Source organism: Sturnus vulgaris, chromosome 14 (assembly GCF_052056855.1).
Source record: "Sturnus vulgaris isolate bStuVul1 chromosome 14, bStuVul1.hap1, whole genome shotgun sequence".
Lineage (NCBI taxonomy): Eukaryota > Metazoa > Chordata > Aves > Passeriformes > Sturnidae > Sturnus > Sturnus vulgaris.
The window spans coordinates 918,250-938,505 of NC_142256.1; the positions used below are offsets into that span (position 1 = coordinate 918,250).

The 20,256-nt window shown below is 54.5% G+C and overlaps 1 protein-coding gene across 1 annotated transcript; it reads left to right on the top strand.

Annotated features, from left to right (window-relative positions):
• The first annotated feature begins 1,431 nt into the window (after window positions 1-1,431).
• On the top strand, window positions 1,432-20,240 carry MPP1 (MAGUK p55 scaffold protein 1). Its single transcript, XM_014877206.2, has 12 exons — window positions 1,432-1,663; window positions 8,017-8,160; window positions 8,494-8,572; window positions 9,582-9,667; window positions 10,795-10,863; window positions 13,741-13,937; window positions 14,202-14,308; window positions 15,180-15,260; window positions 15,881-15,961; window positions 16,327-16,529; window positions 16,881-16,955; window positions 18,995-20,240. The coding sequence occupies exons 1-12, from the start codon at window positions 1,559-1,561 to the stop codon at window positions 19,169-19,171; spliced, it is 1,404 nt and encodes a 467-aa protein (XP_014732692.2). The 5' UTR covers window positions 1,432-1,558; the 3' UTR covers window positions 19,172-20,240.
• The last annotated feature ends 16 nt before the right edge of the window (window positions 20,241-20,256 follow it).

Here is a 20,256-nt window from a genome sequence, read left to right on the forward strand (position 1 = left end):
TAGCTGCCACAGGAATGAGATTGTTGGGAAGAGCACTCCCAGTCCAGGCTGTGCTTTGGGACTCTGTTCCTGGTAGTGCTAGAGCAGCTTGCTGGAGTCAGTCACATCAGTGCCTGCAGGTCCCATACTTCCTTTTCCCTGCATCTCACAGCATTCTGGGATTTCTTATAGCCCAGTCAGGGACAGTTTTGTTCCCACGAGGCAGGAGAAATTTGCTGTCACAACAAGATGGATTTTCCTTTTTTTTCCTCCCTTCCCCTCCCACCCCCTTCCCCCTCTGTTTTCCTGTTTCCTTTCTCTAGGAGTTCTTGCATTTCTTAGGGTAACTTTAGACCAACTCAACCTGGAAAACTCATCTAGTAGCATTGTGGGAGTCTGGTACAAGGCAACCGCTAAACCTCCAGGATCCCAGGGATGGTGTGAAAAACCTTTTCAGTGATTTCTAAAAGAATAATACAACAGAATAAACTTATCATCCTCAAATAAAGACTTCACTTGGACCCTCTCATCAGTAAAACCTACAGTAAGGGCAGAAGTGGTTTGACAGAAGCCCTTTGCATGGCTCACAAATACAGGGATTTGCCATTTCACCCATGCAAGTTGAAGGAGGTGGAAGACCCAGCTCAAGAAGGCTGCCCTGCTGGAGTGCAGAGAAACCCCTGGGTCTCCTTACCTTGGAGGAACCCTGGAGCTCTGCACACTGGCAGAGCCCAGGAATGACCATTGGTTTGTGAGAGCCAGCTCTGCACCAGTGCTGCTTTGGAGAAGTGCTCCCCATGTCCTTGCTGGGCCCCTGCCCAGAGTGTCCCAAGGAGGGAAATGAGAATGGTGAAAGCCTTGTGAAGATCAGCTGAGGTCACTTGGTCTGTCCAGCCAGGAGAAGAGACTGAGCACGGACCTCATTGCAGCTACAACTTGCTCATGAGCAGGGGCAGACACTGATCCCTTCTCTGTGGTGACCCATGCCAGGACCCGAGGGAATGGCCTGAAGCTGTGTCAGGGGAGGTTTAGGTTGGATGTGACGAACAGTTCTTCACGCAGAGGGTGGTGGGGCTGGAACAGGCTCTCCAAGGCAGTGGTCACAGCACCCCTGACAGAGCGTTTGGACAATACTCTCGGGCCATGGTATGACTCTCGTGGCTGTCCTCTGCAGGGCCCAGAGCTGACCTCGATGACGCGTTTGGGACAGCTTGGGTGCACTCTGTCATCTGAAAAGTTGGGCACGAACAGGGAAAGGCACGGGCGAGGGGCTGGCACAGCCCTGACGTGGAGACACTCCCATAGGGAAAAGGCCCTGAGGGGCGGCGGGGACACCGTGCGCGACCCTCCCAGCGCCGCCTTCTCAGCCCCGGCTCCTGGGCCCCGCTGTTGCCGGGCGGCCCTGCCGAGCCCCCGGTCCGCCCCGGCCCGCCCCGGCCCGCCCCCACTGCCTGGCTCCGCCCGGCCCCCGCCGCACACGGGCGGAGCGTGCGGGGACCCCGCGGCGCTGCCGAGCCGGACCGGGCCGGGCCGCTCAGCGCTGCCGGGGCCAGCGGGACCGGCCGCAGCTGCCGGCGGGATGACCCTCAAGTCGGGGCGCAGCGCTGGCGGCGGCAGCAGCATGAGGACGGCGCTCTCCGACCTCTACCTGGAGCACCTCCTGCAGAACCGGCCCAAGCCTGAGGTGAGCGGCCCGCTGCGCCCCCAGACCCCGCACCGCCGCCTGCGCCCCGCTCCCGGCCCCATCCCCATCTCCCCCGAGCCCCAGCAGGGAGCCCCGGCGTGCCCCGCTCTCCTGCGGGCCCTTAGCCCAGCGCTCTGCGCTCGGCTCAGGCCCAGCACGGGTCCCCTGGGGGTCCCGCTCCATCCCGTCCCTCCTGCCCATGCGGGGCGAAGCAGGGTCCCACAGGCAGAGACCCCGCGCTGCGCATCCCGGTGCGTGCCCTGTACGTGGCGTGGCTGGTCCCCAGCACCCCGGGAGCAGGGATGCTCGCTGGGGACGTGGGCTGCCTCCGGGGAATGGTCAGCCAGAATAACCGGCAAAAGGAGCTGGGTGCAGGGTAGGAAGGCTCCAGCATCCTGCCACGGAAGAGATTGTGCTTGTTTTTCTGCAAAGTTGTATCTGGTCTGAACTGGAACTGCCTGTCACATGAGCTGATTCAGCTGCTGAGCAGCCTCCAGGTCCACAGTATGGGCTGGAGGAGGCTGGGGGTCTCTTCCCCAGGGAAGGAGGATGCAAGCAGCCCTTCTCACATGCCTGCCCCAGGAAGGGAGTGAGCCGATGGCCGCATGCAGCCCGCCTCCAACAGCAAGAGAGCAGGCTGCACCAGCCCTCTTGGTTCTGCTGGTGAGCTCCTTCCTCACTTAGTGTTGTTTTGGGTAGCTTGGGTGCAAACAGGAGAAGGTCGGCAGTTGCCAGAGTTAAATAGCTGGTTTTTTCTCCCAGCAGAGATTTCCAGCTTTGAAAAGGCATCCTCGGTGAAGCCGTGGCATAGTGGCCTGGCCTAAGGTTTCCTTGCAGCTGTGGGGAGCCTCTGAGAGAGAGCAGGGAGGAAATTTCCCTGAAGTGCTGTCCTTGGCCCATCATGTTGGACACTTAAACATGCAAAAGAGGCTTGTCAGATCTGTCTCACACCAGTGGCTCATCTGCTTTTCATGGTTAAACCTTGCAGGGTGCTTTGAAAAAAACAGTAGGAAAAAAATAATTAAAGCAAAGTGTCTGGACCATCAGCTGCTGAGAGGAGCTCTCCCATTCTTCTGCCTGCCTGGCTGCAAACAGAGCAAGGATAAATTGCCAATAGCAGCAGAGCATGGAAAGTGTAGGAGCTGCCCTACTGCTTCCTGGTGTTATGGTGTATTTATTTCAGTAGGAATAAAGGGAGAGATGGTGAGCTGAGATCTGCATGAGGCCTTTTAAAAGGAGCTCTGTAGGGCTGGCTGCCAACAGTGTCCTGAGCTTGCCAGTCACAGATACCTGTCATGGACATGCAGAGATGTTGCTGGCCCACTGTGGCCTCTCCATGGGACACCAGGGCATCGCCCAGCAGCAATGTCCCTTCTTGGGAAGGGTGCTGAGTCTGCCTGGCTGCTCCTGGCTGGAGTCAAACAGGGTGACTGGGAGGTTTCTCTTCTGCATTTTCTCTGGCAGAGCCACATGCTGGAAAATGCTGTCCTGTGTTCCTCATGTGATGGCAGGGCATGCAAATCATTGCAAGTGGAAGCCATATTATTGCTAGAAAACAACCCCAGGCCTCTCCTCTTGAGAGTCACCACGTGCCTGCATATCTTTGCCGTATCTCCTGACTGACAAGTACAGATTTACCAAAAAGGTGTGGGCTTTATTTCCAGCTGTGCACCTGGTTGGCAGGATGACCTAGGGCTCGTCCCTTTATCGTCTGTGACTCAGTTCCCCAGCTGTAAAATGGGCAGAGAACGTGACCTTTGGGAGTTTGGTGGAGAAAAGGATAGTACTTCTGGGAAGAGCTGATCTTGAGGGAACAGAGGGAACACAGGGAACACTGCACTTGCCTCTGGGCAGCAGTTCTCAGGAGCCAGCTGCAAAGCAGAGTGAGGCCACAGTCCCCAGGCACCAGATCCTGAATCAACCACAGGTAAAACTCAGTTTAAAGCTAAACTTTTGACTTTAACTCATGAAGTGGGGAGGGCTGGTTCCAACTTTTTAATCTCAAATGTATTTTTTTCTGTGTGTAACAGCGACAGGGGGAAAGCTATTTTGCAGGGCTTATTCTGGAAGCTGGGATGGAGTGGCAGGGCAGCTCCTCCTTCTGTCAGTGTTGTGGTTTCACTGGCTGTTCCTTGGAGGTTACCAGCTTCACAAACACATCTGGAAGGCTGCATCAGCCTTTTCTGGTGGGAAGGTGGTGCCTCAGCAAAAGTGACTTGAAAATCTGGCCCATCTCCATTGCAGCACTCTGTGATCTGGAGTCAGTGTGAGGGCTCGCAGAGCTGGCAGCACCTTTTGGCTGCCATGACCATTTTGTATCCTTCCAATTTTTCTTTTCTCCTTCCCATAGAGACCTATTGGGTATTCCCAGGCCTTTTCCTTGTGTCAGCAATGTAATCCTTTTTGGTATAAATGTTTGTTAGTTTGATTCTCGTTTTTAAACTTCAATCATATTGCTAAGAAGGGGTTTTAGGTGAGATTGTTCCTGTGGCTATGCAGGCAGACTTGAGAAGTCAGTAGCCCCTAGCAGAATGAATTACTTCTGAATGTCCATATGGCTCTTGCTCCCTAGCCTGCCTGGAGCAGCCCTAAAGCAGCTCCGAAGCTCAGTTTTTTGCTACTTTGCTTTTTTTACATATTGCTGTTCTTTTTAAGCTGTACAAGACTGAGATGGACAGATCCTGGATGGGGAGGGAGGCAAGGCTGGAAGCACTGGAGGGTGTGAGTAGATATTGGTAGGTCAGGACATTTCTGCACCAAGCAGTGCCCCAACCTCCCTGCATGCACCCATGGCGATTATAATGTGAGGGGTGATGATTCGTGGAGGGAGCTGGGATTTTCTCACAGTGTGAGAAGAGTGTGTCTTCCTGCCAGCCAAGAGGGCAATCCCAGAGCAACCTGGCTCCAGGGTTCCTTCTTGCATCCAAGGTGCCATACTTTGGAGGCCTGCTTGGCAAAACCAGCAGTACTTTTGTCCACGTACTCTCCAAGCAGCCCTGTTTATCCAAGGCTGCCTAATACTGAAGTCTCTTGGCTAGAGCAGCAAGGAGAGGCAAGGAACCAAATCTCTGAATATGCCCTTTGCACTGTAGTGCTGCTTTCCTCAAGTGCTGCTTCAGCCTCCTGCAAACAAGCTGCCCAGTTAATGTTTGATTTGCCCATGGTGTGCAGCCTGGTGGAGCCAGCACGGCAGCAGCAGCAGCAACCCTGGCAGACAGTGCTGACCCCACTGGGGGACAGGATGCCAAGTCCTCATCCCATTCCTGTTGGTAAACACTGCCCAAGGAACTGGTACACTTCCCTCTGCTCCGGGATATGGGGCAGAAATCTGGGCTCTTGAGGAAAATGCAAACGGGATTGTGGAGCACCTCTGACCCATGGAGCTGGTGACTCCTGTGTGCATTGCCACTGGGGCAAGATTTGTGCAGGAGAATTTGTACCCTTGTCAGCCAGCTGCCAAGCACACAGGGCTGCTGAGTACTGGGCTGTCCAGCACCCCTACTGCACAGTTCAGCCCCCCAGCCTCCTTGCCCCACGTCTGCCCCAGCAAGGGCCCTGGCAGTGACAGAGCCCGGGGCTCTGCAGAGCTGGCAGTGGCTGGTGGCCACAAGCTGGCTCTCAGCAGCACTCACAGATGTCTCCTGTGGAGCAGTGCACAAGGAGCAGAGTCTGGCCAGTCACCAGTGTGACTCTAAAGGCTCTTGAGGTCACGGACTATACTGGGCCAAGCCAGCCAAGAGTGTGGCAGCTGCCAGGAGAGTGCAAGGCAATCCGGCCAGGCAGCTCGTGTGCATGGGGCATGAGAGCCACGCACGTCTCCTGTTTCCGGGTGCCAACATCAGAATCTGCCACTCCGAGGGTCCTGGTTGTCCTCATGAAGCAGGCATTTTCCCATCCCCATCCACTGGCTACCCAGTGCCATCAGCAAAAAAGCCCACACCATCCCAGCATGGCTCTGCCGTTGGAGAACCCTTCTGCATTCAGAGTTGCCATCAAGTGACTGGTGGCCATCCTCAGGCACAGCAGCCAGTCTCTGGTGACAGACCTTGTTCTCTAGGAGTCACCAGGGTGACACTGGTGCTGTGTCAGCATCGAGGGCTGGATGTTTTCTCCGGCTCTCAGCAAAAAGCAAAGGTCGGGGCCAGGAGGCTCAGCTGATGGGGATGGTGAGGATGGGAACTCCCAGTCCCTGGAGCAGACTGTACTGTTTCCTGGGTCATGGGGCTGTGCTGAGCCTAGAGATTTGAAGCCACGAATTGCATGGTCTAACACTTTCCCAAGGCATGACCCAAGATAAGTATGATCTGTGCTGACTCCAACCACCTCATGGGCACTTTGGCCTCAGGTCGGGCTGGAGAAGGTCCTTGTTCTCCTATTCCTCCTTGCACCTGCTGGTTTGGCAAAGGGAGGCAGCTGACAGAGGGCTGTGGGACAGCTCTGGGCATGCACACTGCTGGATCTGTTCCTCTGCACTGCGAATGGTGTGGTAGCATCATGCCCTGCTAGTGCTGGCAAGCCATGCTGAGGGGGATGGATGCAAGTTGTTCTTCCTTCCACCCTGCAAATCCATGGCCTGGGTGCTGTTCTGGGCTGGGATTCAGCCTTCTTCTCCATATTTAAGCCATTGGCAGCTGGAGCTCACATGGTTGCCTTTCGAGGAGGAGATTGGTTGGCATTTTTGGAAGTAGTTGGCTTAAAAATAAATCACTGTATCATGGACACACAGCTCCCTGAGCCCTTCCCTCACTGGCCCAGCCCCACCAATGCCCTCCTGGGGGCTGTGACAGTGACCATACCTGGTCTGTCCCTCTCTGCCAGCACCTTTCCTGTTACCCTTGTTAGTCCTGACTCTGCTGCCCCTTTCTTTGGGTCCCTCCCTTCTTTCTGCCATTGCACACAGCTGGATCGCTGTCTCAGCCAGCAGCATTCCAGCATATCCCCATCAAAACTCTTATTATTGTGTTTTAGTGCCATGGCTGCAGCTCAGTAGCAGATGCTCTTCACGAGCCTTCCCCTGGCCTGCCCAGATCTGTCTCCCCACCTGGCAGTGTGGGGCTGCAGCGTCTCCTCTGCTCTAGGCCAGGGGTCTGGAATGGGAGAGAGCGAGCTGGGGCGGGGGGGGGGGGGGGGTCAGGCTGATGTTTCCCAGCTCCTGGCATGGAGCTTCTGGCCTTGGTGCTCAGTTGACAAGTGAGGCAATGGTGGGGAGAGGTGTTGGCTCTGCCTGTCTGGGCATGGCCACGTTGCTGATGCAGGACTGAGGACCTTGCTGGTATCCCTGCAGCTTTGCTGGCTGTGGCTTTCAGCTCAGGCACTGATGGGAGAGAGGGTACAGGCTGCAAACTGGGCAACAAAGCCAGGAGTCTGGTGTGGAGTGGGACAGCCAGGAGGGTTTTTTTGCACCATGGGTTGGTATGGGAATTTGTGCCAACAGGCAGGCAGAGGCTGCAAGTCAAAGCTGGTCTGGGTTCTGCTGGGCCAGCACTGATTTGGGAGAGGCTTGAGGAAAGTCCACTGCACTTAAGGACAGACAGGCACATTTGTGAGCTGTGTGGAGACATTGCCCAGTGTATCTGAGGAATTTAAAAGGACTGTGTCAGGCTTTCTTGGGCTGTGAGGGAGAAGCTCACCAGGCAGGATGGATTTGGAGGTCTTTGTATGGGACCCCAAGCACTCTCCATCAGCCCTGGTGGCAGCACATGCTGGAAACCAAGAGCAGAGGTTTCCTCAGGACTGAAAGCCTGTGCTTGGCTTCCCAGTAAAAACCAGCATGAAAGGACCTGGAGCTGGGAGCTGGGAAAGGAAATGGGATATTTCTGGCTGGCTTGGGAGCACACTGCCTTCAGTGCCTGAATATTGTGTATATGGCTCTGCACTATGTCAGTTGCCCACTGATGTAGGTTGAACTTGCAAACTGAGCAAGAACAAAGCTTGGCTCCAGCTCTCAGGGGTGAGTCCCAGAGTGTTCTGTTCACTTGGTGGAGATGTCCTGGGCTTTATGCTCTGCAACAAGTTATCTATGAGCCAAGTGCTGCTGCAACACACAAGGAGTGTTTGTGACTCTTTGCTTCAGAAGATCAGCTGTTGACTTTTGGCTTCTGCTACCTATAGCTTTTCCAAAGTTTTCTTACTTCTTGTGTTTCCCAGGCTGAAAAACTGCAGATTAAACCCACATCCACATCTCCAAGGCTCAAGTTCTTCCGCTCCTTTTCTTGCCCTTAGTGTCTTCTCCTCCCCTATGCTCCATCTGCACTGCAGGCACCTTGACACGTATGAGTAGCTGAGCTCTAGAGCAGGGATCCAGCATTGCCAGGTAGAGCCCCTAAACCGTGGTCTCTGTTTTGCCCTGACAGGCCATGACTCAGTCCCCATACGCCATGACTGAGGACATTTATACCAACGGCTCAGCGACCCTGGGCAGCCCCTCGCACAGCAGCAGCCGCGAGGTGCGCAAGATCCGCCTTGTCCAGTTCGAGAAGGTCACCGAGGAGCCCATGGTGAGAGCTGGCAAGGCCCCAAAGCTGGATGGCACCAGGGGGGCGGAGGGGCAGGTTGAGCCAGCAGCAGGCTGGTCTTGAGGGAAACAGATCACTGGAGGTCTTGGCCATGGGAGAAAGATGCTGGACTCTACCTTCTGCCCGGGGACCTGAAGCGAGCCCCACAAAGGGTGGTGATGATTGTGCCAAGAGGAGCTGCAGCAGCCTGAGTTGGCCTAGCAGGGTCTAGCAGCCAGTGCACAGCCCACTGTGGGCCTGGGCCTGGAGAGGACATTGTGAGGGCAGGAGAGCTCTCCCCTGCAGCAAGCAGTCATGGATTTTCCTGTCTTCCAGGGAATTACGCTGAAGCAAAATGACAAGCAGAGCTGCATGGTGGCCAGGATCTTCCATGGGGGCATGATTCACAGACAAGGTAACAAGGCCTTTGTAGAAGCAGTGCATGGGGTGCACGTCTGCAGGTGGTTTCTTCCCATGCAGCAGTAACGCAGGTCCTGAGCACTGCTGGCTTTCCCCTGTGACATGGACATCTGTGCCTTTCCTCCCCTAGGGATGTGTCAGGAGCTTGGGACTCACTGGTCTCTCTGAGCGGTTGTCAAGTTAAAACACTGAAGGCTTAAATAAAGGAGGATAAATGAAGGATTGGGGGAATGGCTCTCCCAAAAAGGAACTGGAGATCATCTGTCTCTGTCTCATGATAGGGTCACTGTAAGAAGAGATGGATCATACCCCAGAGACCATGGGGGAAGCTCTTCCCATTCCTAAAGTGCACAGGCGGAACAGGCATCCTGTAGTTTGGCTGTGCAGACCAAAAGAAGGTGCCAAAAGAAATAAATAGGTGCTATTTTCTGGTTTTGGGTCTTGCCAAGGAGGCGTGGATACGAGATGTTCTCTGCTTAGAAGAGGCTGCTTTTCCAGCCTTGGATCCAAGTGGGAAGTCTGTACTTACCTCTGCCAAAATAAGACAGGAGCTGTTGCAATAACAATACTGGAGTCTGATTTTTAATATAATTTCTGAGGCTGTAATCTGCCTGGGTATATAAACTGAAAACACACACATAGTCAGGAATGCTTGTGTTAAGGGCCCAGTAAGGAGGTTGTGATTGGCTTCAGGTGAAGTACTTGGGGTTGTGTTTGAAATGCTGATGCAGGTGCTTTGACCAGTCCAAAGCACTTTCCACACAGTGGAAAGCAGCCTGATGACCTTTGGACTGGCTAGGTGTGTGTATCGGGTGGAGGGGGAAGAATTCATTCCCCTTGTGCTTTCCTCCCTTGCACTTAGATGTCACGTGTGGTTCCAGAAGCACTGCCAGGCAAGCAGTGCAGTGTCCTGGCCCTGGGGGCTGATGGACCTGTGTAAATTGGGTTTGCTGAGCAACTCTTGTCCCTTTTCTGCATTTTCATGTTTCTCACATTGCTGGCAGGCTCCCTTCACGTGGGTGATGAAATCATAGAAATCAATGGGCAGAGTGCAAGCAACCACTCAGTTGACCAGCTACAGAAGATGCTGGTAGGTATCTGTGTCTGTCAGGGCTGTTCCCCGGGAAGGACCCCTTTGGCCTGCATGCTGTGAGCATTCACCCCTCCCACACACGAGAGCCAGCACACAGCTGCCAACGTACAGCAGTGTGATGTGGCACAAGCCATCCTGCATGCAGCCCCCGCGGGGTCTATGCTTGCTGCTTGTTTCTGGCCTCCTGGAGCAGCAGTGAAGGCTGTTGACTGGGTCCCTGACACGTGCTGATCCTGTGTGGGGCTTGGAAACCAATTCTGTTTGCTAAGGCTGGTGTGCAGCTCCAGCCCAGGGCTGGCTGCTCTTGTGGACCTGAGCCACACATGCATGTCGTGTTGGTGCCATTTGCCGGCTGCTGAGGTCATGGTGATCCTGTCAGTCCCTTGCCAGAGACAGCTTTGGACAGGGCCTCAGACCTGCCTTGGGTTCATACATTGATGATCCTGATCTATGCCCAGCATGACACCTTGTTGGAGGGTGGTGGTGCTGCTGCTGGAGACCCCCACCAGCAGCCTAAGCAGGAGGCTTGGCTTTGCCTAAGTGCCACAGGATGTCCCTGCTCCAGACAGCAGGACCAAGGAGGAGCTTGTCTTTGTTTTTGCCTCCTGAGAAGAGTGATCGTCCCAGGAGGCCCCTCCAAGCCTCCACATGTGGTTGTCCCATAGGACCATGTGGGTGTTGTGATGCATGTGAGGCAACACGGCACTGGCCTGTGGCAGGCAAGAGAGTTCTGTGCTCTAGTGTCACCAGGAGGGCCAGAGCAAGGGGCCAACATGGAGGGGAGCTGGAAGAATTAGCCTCTCCTCCCAGACTCCTCACTGGAGCAGCCAGGGCAGAGATGATGCAGGTCTCCATGTTCATTCTGGTGGTGCTTAGCAGTGCCCACAGCCAGACCCTTGTGGGGGTGCTGGTGTCCCCTATGGGAATGGGACAAGTATGGCAAAGCCAAGCACAGCTATTTCTGACAGGCTGTGGTGTCCCCCAGCACCACAGCACGGTGGGGTACCCAGGAGCCCTGCCTTTGCAGGTCCTGGCACTCAGCACCTCCCTGCACAGGTTGCTGCTGCTGAGCTGCCTCCAGACACCACCTCCTCCAACTCTTCTTTCTCCCCTTTGTTCACTAGAAAGAAACCAAGGGGATGGTCTCATTAAAAGTCATTCCCAACCAGCAAAGCCGCCTCCCTGCTCTCCAGGTAAGTGCAGCCTCTGGATCTGCGGGCAGTGCTGGGACATGGCTGTGGGGCAGGGTGGGACCAGAGCAAACCATGCAGGACCAGTGCTGGGGAGAGAGCTGTGCTCAGCCAGGGGTGTCAGGGCGAGGGTGTGGCTACTTGTGTGAGCTGCTGGAGGGACCCATCCTGTGCTTACATCACTGCAAACAACCATATGTTGGGCCTGTGGGGATGTATTTACCCGAAGTGTGTGTAGGAACATGGGGCTGGGATGTCTGAGCCAGCAGTGGTGTTTGGGGATGGGAAAGCAGTGGCAGGTGCACACCGGGGATCACGTGCAGAGTCTCCTTCAGAGCCAAGACCGTTTGTGGCAGGGGCAGCCCCTGGCTCTGTGGTCGCTGCTGTCACCAACACTGGTGCACCAGCCCCAGTAAGGGTGACGTCGGTGCGGATGCTGCCGGCACAGCGTGGGAGGAAGGAAGCAGTGGGGGAAGGAAGGAAGGAAGGCAGTTCCTTGCACCTGCTGTCACTGCCAGGGTGGGGGGACCATGCTGTGTCACCAGGGGGTGACACCTGCGTGGCTTTGCCTTTGAAGTCTTGCTGTGGCCGAAATAGAATAGAGGAGAAAGCTGTGTTCTCTGCCAGGATTTCAGGGCATTGTAGCTGGGTTGTTGTCTCGTCTTGGTGCAGGAGCCAGCCCCAGTGCAGCCCCCCTATTAGGGACAGGCAGAGGAGGGAGAGGAGTTCAGAGGCAGATGGCTGGATGGTGCTGGGATGGGCTGAAAGAGCACACGTCATTCTTTACCCGGAGAAGCTGAAGTTGTGAATGTGGTGGCAAGTGTTGGTGGCTCTGTTCTTGCTCAGTCCACGCTCTCCCCAGTCCTGCTCAACCAGCTTTGCATGTGCGTTTATTAAACACTGGCCCATGCCCTTGTTCTTCCCTCCTGTCCGTCTGCCCTCCCTCTCCTGACCCAGCCAGCTCCAGTTGGTCAGCTCTGTGCCAGGGGAGAATCTACCCCAGAGGATAAGAATGCAGTTACTGGTTCACTTGAGGCCGGGAAAGACACAGGGACAAACTCCCTCCCAGCAGCAGTTGTACTCCCTCCTGCTGTGCCCAGGACAGTGGTGCTGTCTGCTCCCCAAAGCCACAGCTGCTTGTGTCTGTGTTTGTTGCAGTACCACCACCAAGAGTGGACTGTGTTTCCCCATGATCACCTTTGTTTCAGTTCCTGGCAGGCAGGATGGTGGAGATCTTTGCATCAGGATTTTCCCCTGCCCTGGCTCACGAGGCCCAGTGTCTCTTGGAGCAGGTCTGCTTGGGAGGGTCTTAATGAGAGGATGCACAGAGCATTCAAGGCTCTTGAGGGCCCCTCCAGCATATTCTCTGCTGCCCTTTGACTTTAAAAGAGAAGGACTTCTCATGCTGGAGCCTGCTTAGTAGCTGAGTCTGGCCTCAGAGAGGAGCTGACAGCAGTCAGGCTAAGAGCCCTGTGCAGCTGTGGGTGATGTGTGGAGCTGTCTGATGCCAACTCCTAACTGGTGGTGGGGGGGCTGTCTTTCCAAGATGTCCTGGCTTGGGACACCAGTGCTGCAGGAGCAGAGAGCTCTGGGCAGGTGCCTGCTGTGTATCTCTCGTGTTTGTGTGGATGATCAGCTTCTGCTGCCAAAGAGTGTTTTCAAAGCAAGCAGAAGTCCTCATCCTGAAAAGAGATTCCACTCTCATTGTATTTCCTAATTTCATTTTTTTGGTGAGTGCTCTCATGTCACAGCTTGATCCATATAGTCTTTTCTGGCAGTGAAGGGCAACAATGTTTGTGTCCTGATGGCTCTGTGCCTCCAGCAGCACAGCTGAGGGAAATGGTTTCAATGGTCTACCCTACCAAGGGAGGATGAGTTTCCAGGCCCTGCCTGTCACATCTAAGGACAGGACAGGCATCACCCTATGTGAAACTCTTTTCCCCCTTGCTACATGCTGTGTTTCTAGGGTAATTAACTTGCTAGGGTCATGCTCAGCGTTGCCTAAACTCTGCTTTTCACTCCTAATCCTCTGCACTCTGCCTGGCTTTGCCTTCACTCTTGTCCTGACTTCTGCTGGGAGTGGGTGCTGTAGACCCTGCCAAGGAGCTGAGCAAGCCGAAGAGACAGGGAAAAGCCAACTTCTTCACACCTTCTTGGTCCCAAGGGCTTCCCCAGCCTCAGGAGGGTGTACAGTGACCTGGGAAGCAATAGCAGCAGCTTGTTTCCAGTTGCAGATGTGCTGAATTGTAATTTTGTGAGAGTAGCTGATGCCAAAGGGACTGGGACAAACCAAAGGAGGGATGGATACAGCACTGCAGCCATGGCTCCCTGAAGGCCTCCTGCCATGCAGGGATTGCCCAGTTGTGGGAAAAGGCAGCACAGAGCAGCTGAGATTGAGCCATGGCCTTCCCTGGAGTCCCTGTTGCAACATCACCTCTGTGCTCACTCCATTGTGGAGCCTGGCTGTGTACCATGTTGGTGGGACTCCTCTGTGGCTGGCTGAACTCACCAGCACTGTGCAGCACCCAGGGCATTGTAGGGAGGTTCCATGGCAGGGTTTGAACACCGCCTGTGGGTGTGTGTGTGCCCAGAGGCAGCAGCCCTGTCACCAGCTCCCACTAAGGCCAAGATGCCGTCCTACTCCATCCCTCATCCACTCACTCACCAGCACATCTCACTACAATTCCATGCCCAAGACTTTCCCTCTAAGCTTTGTGCATCTCCTTTCTCCCCACACATCCTTGTTTGTGGGGCCTGGAAAGGAACAGGGGCTTTGTGCCTGGAGCCATCTCTGCAGTCACTGCTTGGGAATCCAGTGTGGGGCCAAACTCAGCCACGCTGCATGGCTATGCTGACTCTGGTCTCCTCTCTCTTTTGCAGATGTTCATGAGGGCACAGTTTGACTACGACCCCAAGAAAGACAACCTGATCCCCTGCAAGGAAGCAGGACTGAAGTTCCAGATTGGTGATGTGATTCAGATCATAAACAAGGATGACAGCAACTGGTGGCAGGGCCGTGTGGAGGGCTCCTGCACTGAGTCAGCAGGACTCATCCCTTCTCCAGAGCTGCAGGAGTGGTAGGTCCCTGGATTTGCCCAGAGGGCTGTATCTGGGACTGGAGGTGAGAGCAGTGACCACGTGCTATCAGGAGTTTGTGTTGGGTAACACCAGTGTCACTGCTGGCACAAGGAGGAAAATGTCCCTTTCATGTGCTGCAGAGTGAGCCTTTGCCTGTCCCAGCAGCCAGCCTGTTTCTCTTGCATGTCTGAGGGACAGTCCTGCTACTGTCCCAGGGCTTGGGGTGACAGCTGGGCCATGGCGGTATCCTCCTCTCTTGGCAGGCGTGTGGCAAGCGTCACCCAGCCCAGTCAGAGTGAATCCCCAAGCTGCAGCCCCTTTGGGAAGAAGAAGAAGTGCAAAGATAAATACCTGGCCAAGCACAGCTCAAGTAAGTGTGAGCAGGGCAGTGGGCTCAATCTCCAGCCCTTGCTATCTCCCTGCTCTGGGCAGGGCTGGGTCTGACCTCTATGGGAGTCAGCCAAACAGCCCAGCTGTGTCAGCAGTGGAATCTCAGGATACCCCACAGCTGTCAGCTTTTTTTGAGTCTCTTCTGCAGTCTTCCTATTCCTCACGTGGCCACAGCTGTGTCCCCATGTAGAGCACAAGGCCAGGGGTGGCTCAGCACTGAGCTCCTGTGCTCTCCCCTGGTGACAATCCCTTGTACTCCTGGCCCCATGAGCTCAGGCTCCCCAGCCTCAAACCCCACAGGCTGTTCAACACAGGGAAGGCAGTGCTGCTGCTCAGCAGTCAGGGAGCAGCCTTAACTGCTCCCACAGCTGCCAAGGCCTGTCCCTGGTGGGGCAGAGAACTGCCCCTCAACCACCCATGCAAGCACCCCATGCTAAACGGAGAAGAGCTGGCAAAAGGATGCCCGGGGACTGCTGGCTCCTGGCCCGGCCTGCAGCTCCAACCAGCAACAAACAAGGCTGTAAATCACCCAGATCTATAAAGCTCCCCCAGCAACAAGCTCCCTGCAGTATCCTGCTGCTTCCTCTCCACCCCAGCTCCCGGGTCCTACTGTCCTGAACAGAATTACTGAGCAAAAGCAGCCCTCTGAGAAAAAAACACTCTGCCCCTCACATGCTACTTACTGTTGGTGCTGCTCTTTTACCCAAGCATCCAAACATGGAGGAGCTCCCAGCCCAGTCCCGATCTCTCCTGTCCATTTGGCCTGGCTTTGGTCTGACACATACATGGGTCATGCTGGTGTGTCCAAGGCAATTCTGACCCCTCCATGTCTTGTTTCTCCTCCACCCCAGTTTTTGACCAGCTGGATGTTGTTTCCTATGAGGAGGTGGTGAGGCTGCCTGCCTTCAAGAGGAAGACTCTGGTGCTCATTGGTAGGTCCTGTCCAGGCATCCTCTGCAGCACAGGAGCTATGTGCTGGGAACCAGGGGGAACCAGCACTGCACAAAGAGTGTGTACTGGAACCAGGGGGAACCAGGACTGCACAGGGGCTGGGGCAGCATGACACTTCAAGACCTAGTAAGATCTGGGGAGCATTTCTTCAGCCTGCAGCAGTCATCCCATAGGCTGACCCCCTCCATGCAGCACTGTCCATGGTCTGGTATATGTGCTGCAATGCTGGGGAAGAGTTAATTCAGGCATTGGCAGCTCCTGAATATCTTCATGGAAAATCTGTTAAAAGCAGCTCTGCAGTTGCACCAAGCAAGCACTCCCACACTGTGGGGACTGAGCACTTGGTGGTGCCAGCCAGGCTGGTTGCTCTGCAGGCAGCAGTCCTGTCTCCAGCTGGGGCTGGAGATGAGCATCCCCAGGACATGAAGAACCTCTTCCAGGGCTGGAAGACACCACAGACCAGCCTAGAAAGCACATCTTGGGCAGGGCCAAGGCCAAGCTGTGCACTTTTTGTCACACCCGGAGCTGTGGAGGGGCCCCAGCATCTCCCAACCAGGCTGCTCTGAGCCCAGTTCTACTGTCCATCTCTCTCTCCCTCCAGGGGCCAGTGGTGTGGGCCGTAGCCATATCAAGAATGCTCTGCTCAGCAACAACCCAGAGAAGTTCATGTACCCACCCCCATGTAAGTACTAAGCACAGGCTGCATTTCCTCTCACCTCTTTGATCCAGGACCTTCTGACAGCAGATGGGAGGTGAGGAGATGTTCCTCCAACACCACCAAGCCCCTGAAGTCAGAGGTCCTCACGTTCAGGGGACCCCTTCCTGCCTGCAGTCCCACATGGACCCACCTTTACCCACTGCAGAGGTTGCAGGGCTGCTGCCACACCTCACTCTTTTCATCCAGTGCTTGTCCCCAGCTGGCCAAGGTCCCTACTTGTCCAAAGCAGGAACCAGCAGAGGATTAATACAGCTGAGTCTTGATGCTTGCTCCACTCTATTCTCCTCTCCTTCTGGGGGTCAGCACTCACCCTCTCTCTCTCTCCCCAGACACCACACGCCCCCAGAAGAAGAATGAGGTGGATGGGAAGGACTATTACTTTGTCTCCACCGAGGAGATGACCCGGGACATCTCAGCCAATGAGTTCTTGGAGTTTGGAAGCTACCAGGGAAACATGTTTGGCACCAAGTTTGAAACAGTGCACAAGATCCACCAGCAGGACAAAGTCGCTATTTTGGACATTGAGCCCCAGGTAGGGAGCAGGGAATGGGGGGTGGGGGACAGGGGGTGCCACAGATTGAACTACCTGGGTGCTGGCTGTGACTCTCCCTGCCTTTTCTTCCCAAAGGAAAAATCCAGCAAGGCCTGGGGTGGCATTTCCATTCCCAAGACATGGGTACAGTGAGGGTGTTCCCTGTCACACCTGGCTGTGACACCAAGATGGGAGTGGGTTGCAGGGACCCTTTTCCAGTTTCCTTTTTCTCAGTCCCCAAAAAGGGGTGTCTCCTTTAGCCCCCACTGCATCACAGGCACCATGCCAGCTGTGCTTGCTGCCAGCCTGGGGCAGAGGCACACTCTGGTAACCGCACCCCTCTCTCCACAGACCCTCAAGATCGTCCGCACGGCCGAGCTCTCCCCGTTCATCGTCTTCATCGCCCCGACAGACAAGGCAGAGGACGTGAGTGGCAGGGTGACCCCTCCTGTCCCCCTCTGGCTGGGCTTCTTGGTCCATGGCAGCACCTGCTGCAGCAACCCAGGGCTTCCCATGAACGTGTTCCTCTCTGCTTGGCTTTTGGTGGTCCAGAACTCAGCCCAGACCTGAGGAGCAGGAACTGCCAATTCCTGCAGCTGTAGACTCAGCAGCCCTCATCCCAGCAGCATAATCACAGTGGGGAGCACAGCCTAACAGTCGGGGCGGGACCATTTATCCTGCCATCAGCTATGCAAATAGACACACAAACAACTGCTGCTTTCATTCTTTGACTCATTAGGATGCTGATCCCTTTAACGTGAGGATGAAAGCAGCACTGATAGCGCAGTTAACTCATTCAGTGCCAAGCATCAGGCTGGCAGCCGCAGGCTATCACTTCACAGGAAGTCCCCTGGATGCAGGAATGCTGCCTACACCGCTGCCCAACACCCTAGGCTGGCAGGGAGATGGGAAGACAGAGGCCAACTGTGCTCCTCCTGGATTCAATGGCAACAGGGCCACCTCTTCCAACCTAGGAAATTTGTGTTGATAAAGCTTAAGCTACAGATAGTTTGCAGAGAGGCTATTTATGCAACCTTCAGAGCAAATTCAGTACAGGTATTTAGAGGAACATTAACTGCCTGATGCAGGCTGGGGAGGGAGGAAGGGAAGATCTCAGAACAGAAAGGGCCACTCTGTCACCCACCGCTGCCTCCATCCAGAAAGGAGTCACATCTTGCTGCAGTGGGCAGGGCCAGCCCTTCTGCCAGGCACTAAATATAACCCTGCAGCTCAGCTCACTCTGAGGAGAGGGATGCGGCAGAGTTAATGTGACCCCGCAGAGCTCAAATGAGCAAAAACTGCTGCTTGCCCTCCCTCCCCTCTCCACCCCCGACAGCTGCTGGCTTCATCCACAATATAAGAAAAAATATATTTTTAAGAATAGATGAATATTTTCAGTAACTCCTTCAAGATGAAGGTAGCTAAGCAGTATATGTTTTTGTCCCTAGGGTAATAATGATATTTAAAGTTTTTCAGTGTTGAACTGAACACCTTAAAAGACAGAAGCCTGATGTGCCCTGAGGGAGGTTGTGGTATTACAAATATTACTGTGCCATCTGTAGTATGTTTTTAGTGCTGACCGCTAAAGGTATCAGTATTGTGATATATACTCAGGTGGTCTAACAAAAAAGAAGGGAAGGACATAAAGACTGGTCTGATTTGGGTCTATGTATATATTTTTAGCTCTGTTTCATCTATTGATAATAGATATAATTATATAATAGGATAATTAATATAATCTAATAATACCCATTTAGGTCTATTAATATCTGCACAGAGCAGAACTCAGCAAACACTGCACGCCAAGCTGACCCTCCTCCCCAGGTACAGAAGCTGCCTTTCAAGCTCCATTAGGGAAATATGTGGAAATGGTCTGTACCTCATTGCCAGGAGCAGAGCTGCCCAGGGATGCACCCCTGGGATGCCCCTACAAGCTGGGCAGCCCAGCCACACTGGCAGGAGGGGAGAGGCAGCTTTGCTTTTACCATTGAAGTACAGCAATAAAAACCCAGCTAAAACCAATGGAGAGGCTGGTAAAGCTCTGCCAGCTGTTCTGATCAAAAGTCAGTGGGAAGGGAGCATATCCTGCAGGGATCCCACCTTCAACCCACCCTGAGGGCTGGAGCTAGTAACAATGGCCACCAGAGCACTGAGCAGCCTGCTGCTTGTGAATCTTCTCCCTGGGAGCTGCCACAGAGCATTTCAAAGGTAAATATGAGTGCAAGCAGCTCTGGCCTCACTATTGCAGGTAACCTGATGCTCTCAGCACTACACGAAGTCCAACAAAAGCCCCAGACACAAGCCTAGAGGTCACACAACAGCTCCTGGCCCATCAGACAAGCTCTAAGGATTCTCTGTGCTCTTGATACTTCACAACCACTGGAGTTGTTTTGGTGTGGGGAGGGTGTTTCCTGAGTGGGTGTGCTGTGAAGTTCCTCTCCTGAGCACTGTCCTGTCCCTTGCAGTCAGAGGCTCTGCAGCAGCTCCGCAAGGACTCGGAGAGCATCCGCAGCCGGTACGCACACTACTTCGACCTGTCCCTGGTCAACAACGGCGTGGAAGAGAGCCTCCAGCTGCTGCAGGAAGCCTTTGAGCAGGCCTGCAGCTCTCCACAGTGGGTGCCTGTCTCCTGGGTCTACTAAGAGGGCACTCGAGCCCAGCTGCTTCCCATCAACCATCCTGCAGCCACTGGGAAAAACCTCTTCAGCTTCCCCTGCCCCACACAGCCCAGCACAACTCCCCTCCTCTGCTGCTCCACGGACATGGTCTCGGTTCACACACACTCACAGGATGCCCTCAGCTCTTCTGGAGGAACAAGCACAGGACAGAGGCTGCCTGGAGGCCAGCCACCTCCTGTGGCACTGCAGGGCAGGGCAGTGGCTACAGCAGAGCCCAGGTTAGCTCAGAGCACAGCTCCCTGCCCTCCCTGGGTAAGGGAAAGCACAGTCCTGGTGTAGCAGCCAGCTGATCTTCCCTGCAGCAGTCTCAAGGGCAGTGGCAGAACAGGGGCTTTTCCAGGCAAATGTCTCCTGCCAGGGCAGGAACGCACACAGCCCAAAACCCTTCCTGGTGTCCTTGAGGCTTCAGAGAATCCCACATCCTTAGGAGGCTTCTCCCAGACCACACCAGAGAGCCTCCGTCCAAGAGCTTCCTCACAAATGAGGAAGATGATGAGGCCCCTAGGCAGGCCTCACCCCATGTTCCCAGGTAGGAGTTTCCTCCTTTACCCCGTGCAGCCATTGGTGTAAAAACTCACTGTACTGGAATTCTCACCGTGCAGCTTGGATTGTTACTGCCTGGCCAGAGAAACAGGACAGCAGCTGAGCCAGTCCCACAGAGCAAACCCCAAAGGGACTTTTCAATGGATAAACTACATCTAGCCACAACTATCTGTTGCATGCAGTAGGAAAGTGTCTACAAAGATCATCAAGGCATGTTTTCCAGTCTAGGGTGTCTCTCACACTGTATGCAAACATGAAAGCCATGCTCACCCCGGGGTTTGTACTGACTCACAAGCCTCACACCACCATGTAGGTGAAAAATCTCATTTGTGTGTTCAGTCAGCTATAGAGGCAAGGGGAAGATGGTTCAAAGGTCTTGTGCAATTTTTTTTTAAGGATGCCAAAAATAAAAATCTATGTGCAATAGGGACCTTCGTTCTGATCCACTGCAGGGAAACAATGAGCAGCAATAAATGTGTGCTGAAACATTGCCATGGCTGGTGTTT

Bases quoted from the DNA above. Each gene is read 5' to 3' on its own strand.
- MPP1 (XM_014877206.2), top strand. From the start codon at position 1,559: ATGACCCTCAAGTCGGGGCGCAGCGCTGGCGGCGGCAGCAGCATGAGG. The intron at 9,668-10,794 runs GTAGGTATCTGT...TTTGTTCACTAG, and splicing joins ACCAGCTACAGAAGATGCTG to AAAGAAACCAAGGGGATGGT. The intron at 15,962-16,326 runs GTAAGTACTAAG...CTCTCTCCCCAG, and splicing joins GTTCATGTACCCACCCCCAT to ACACCACACGCCCCCAGAAG.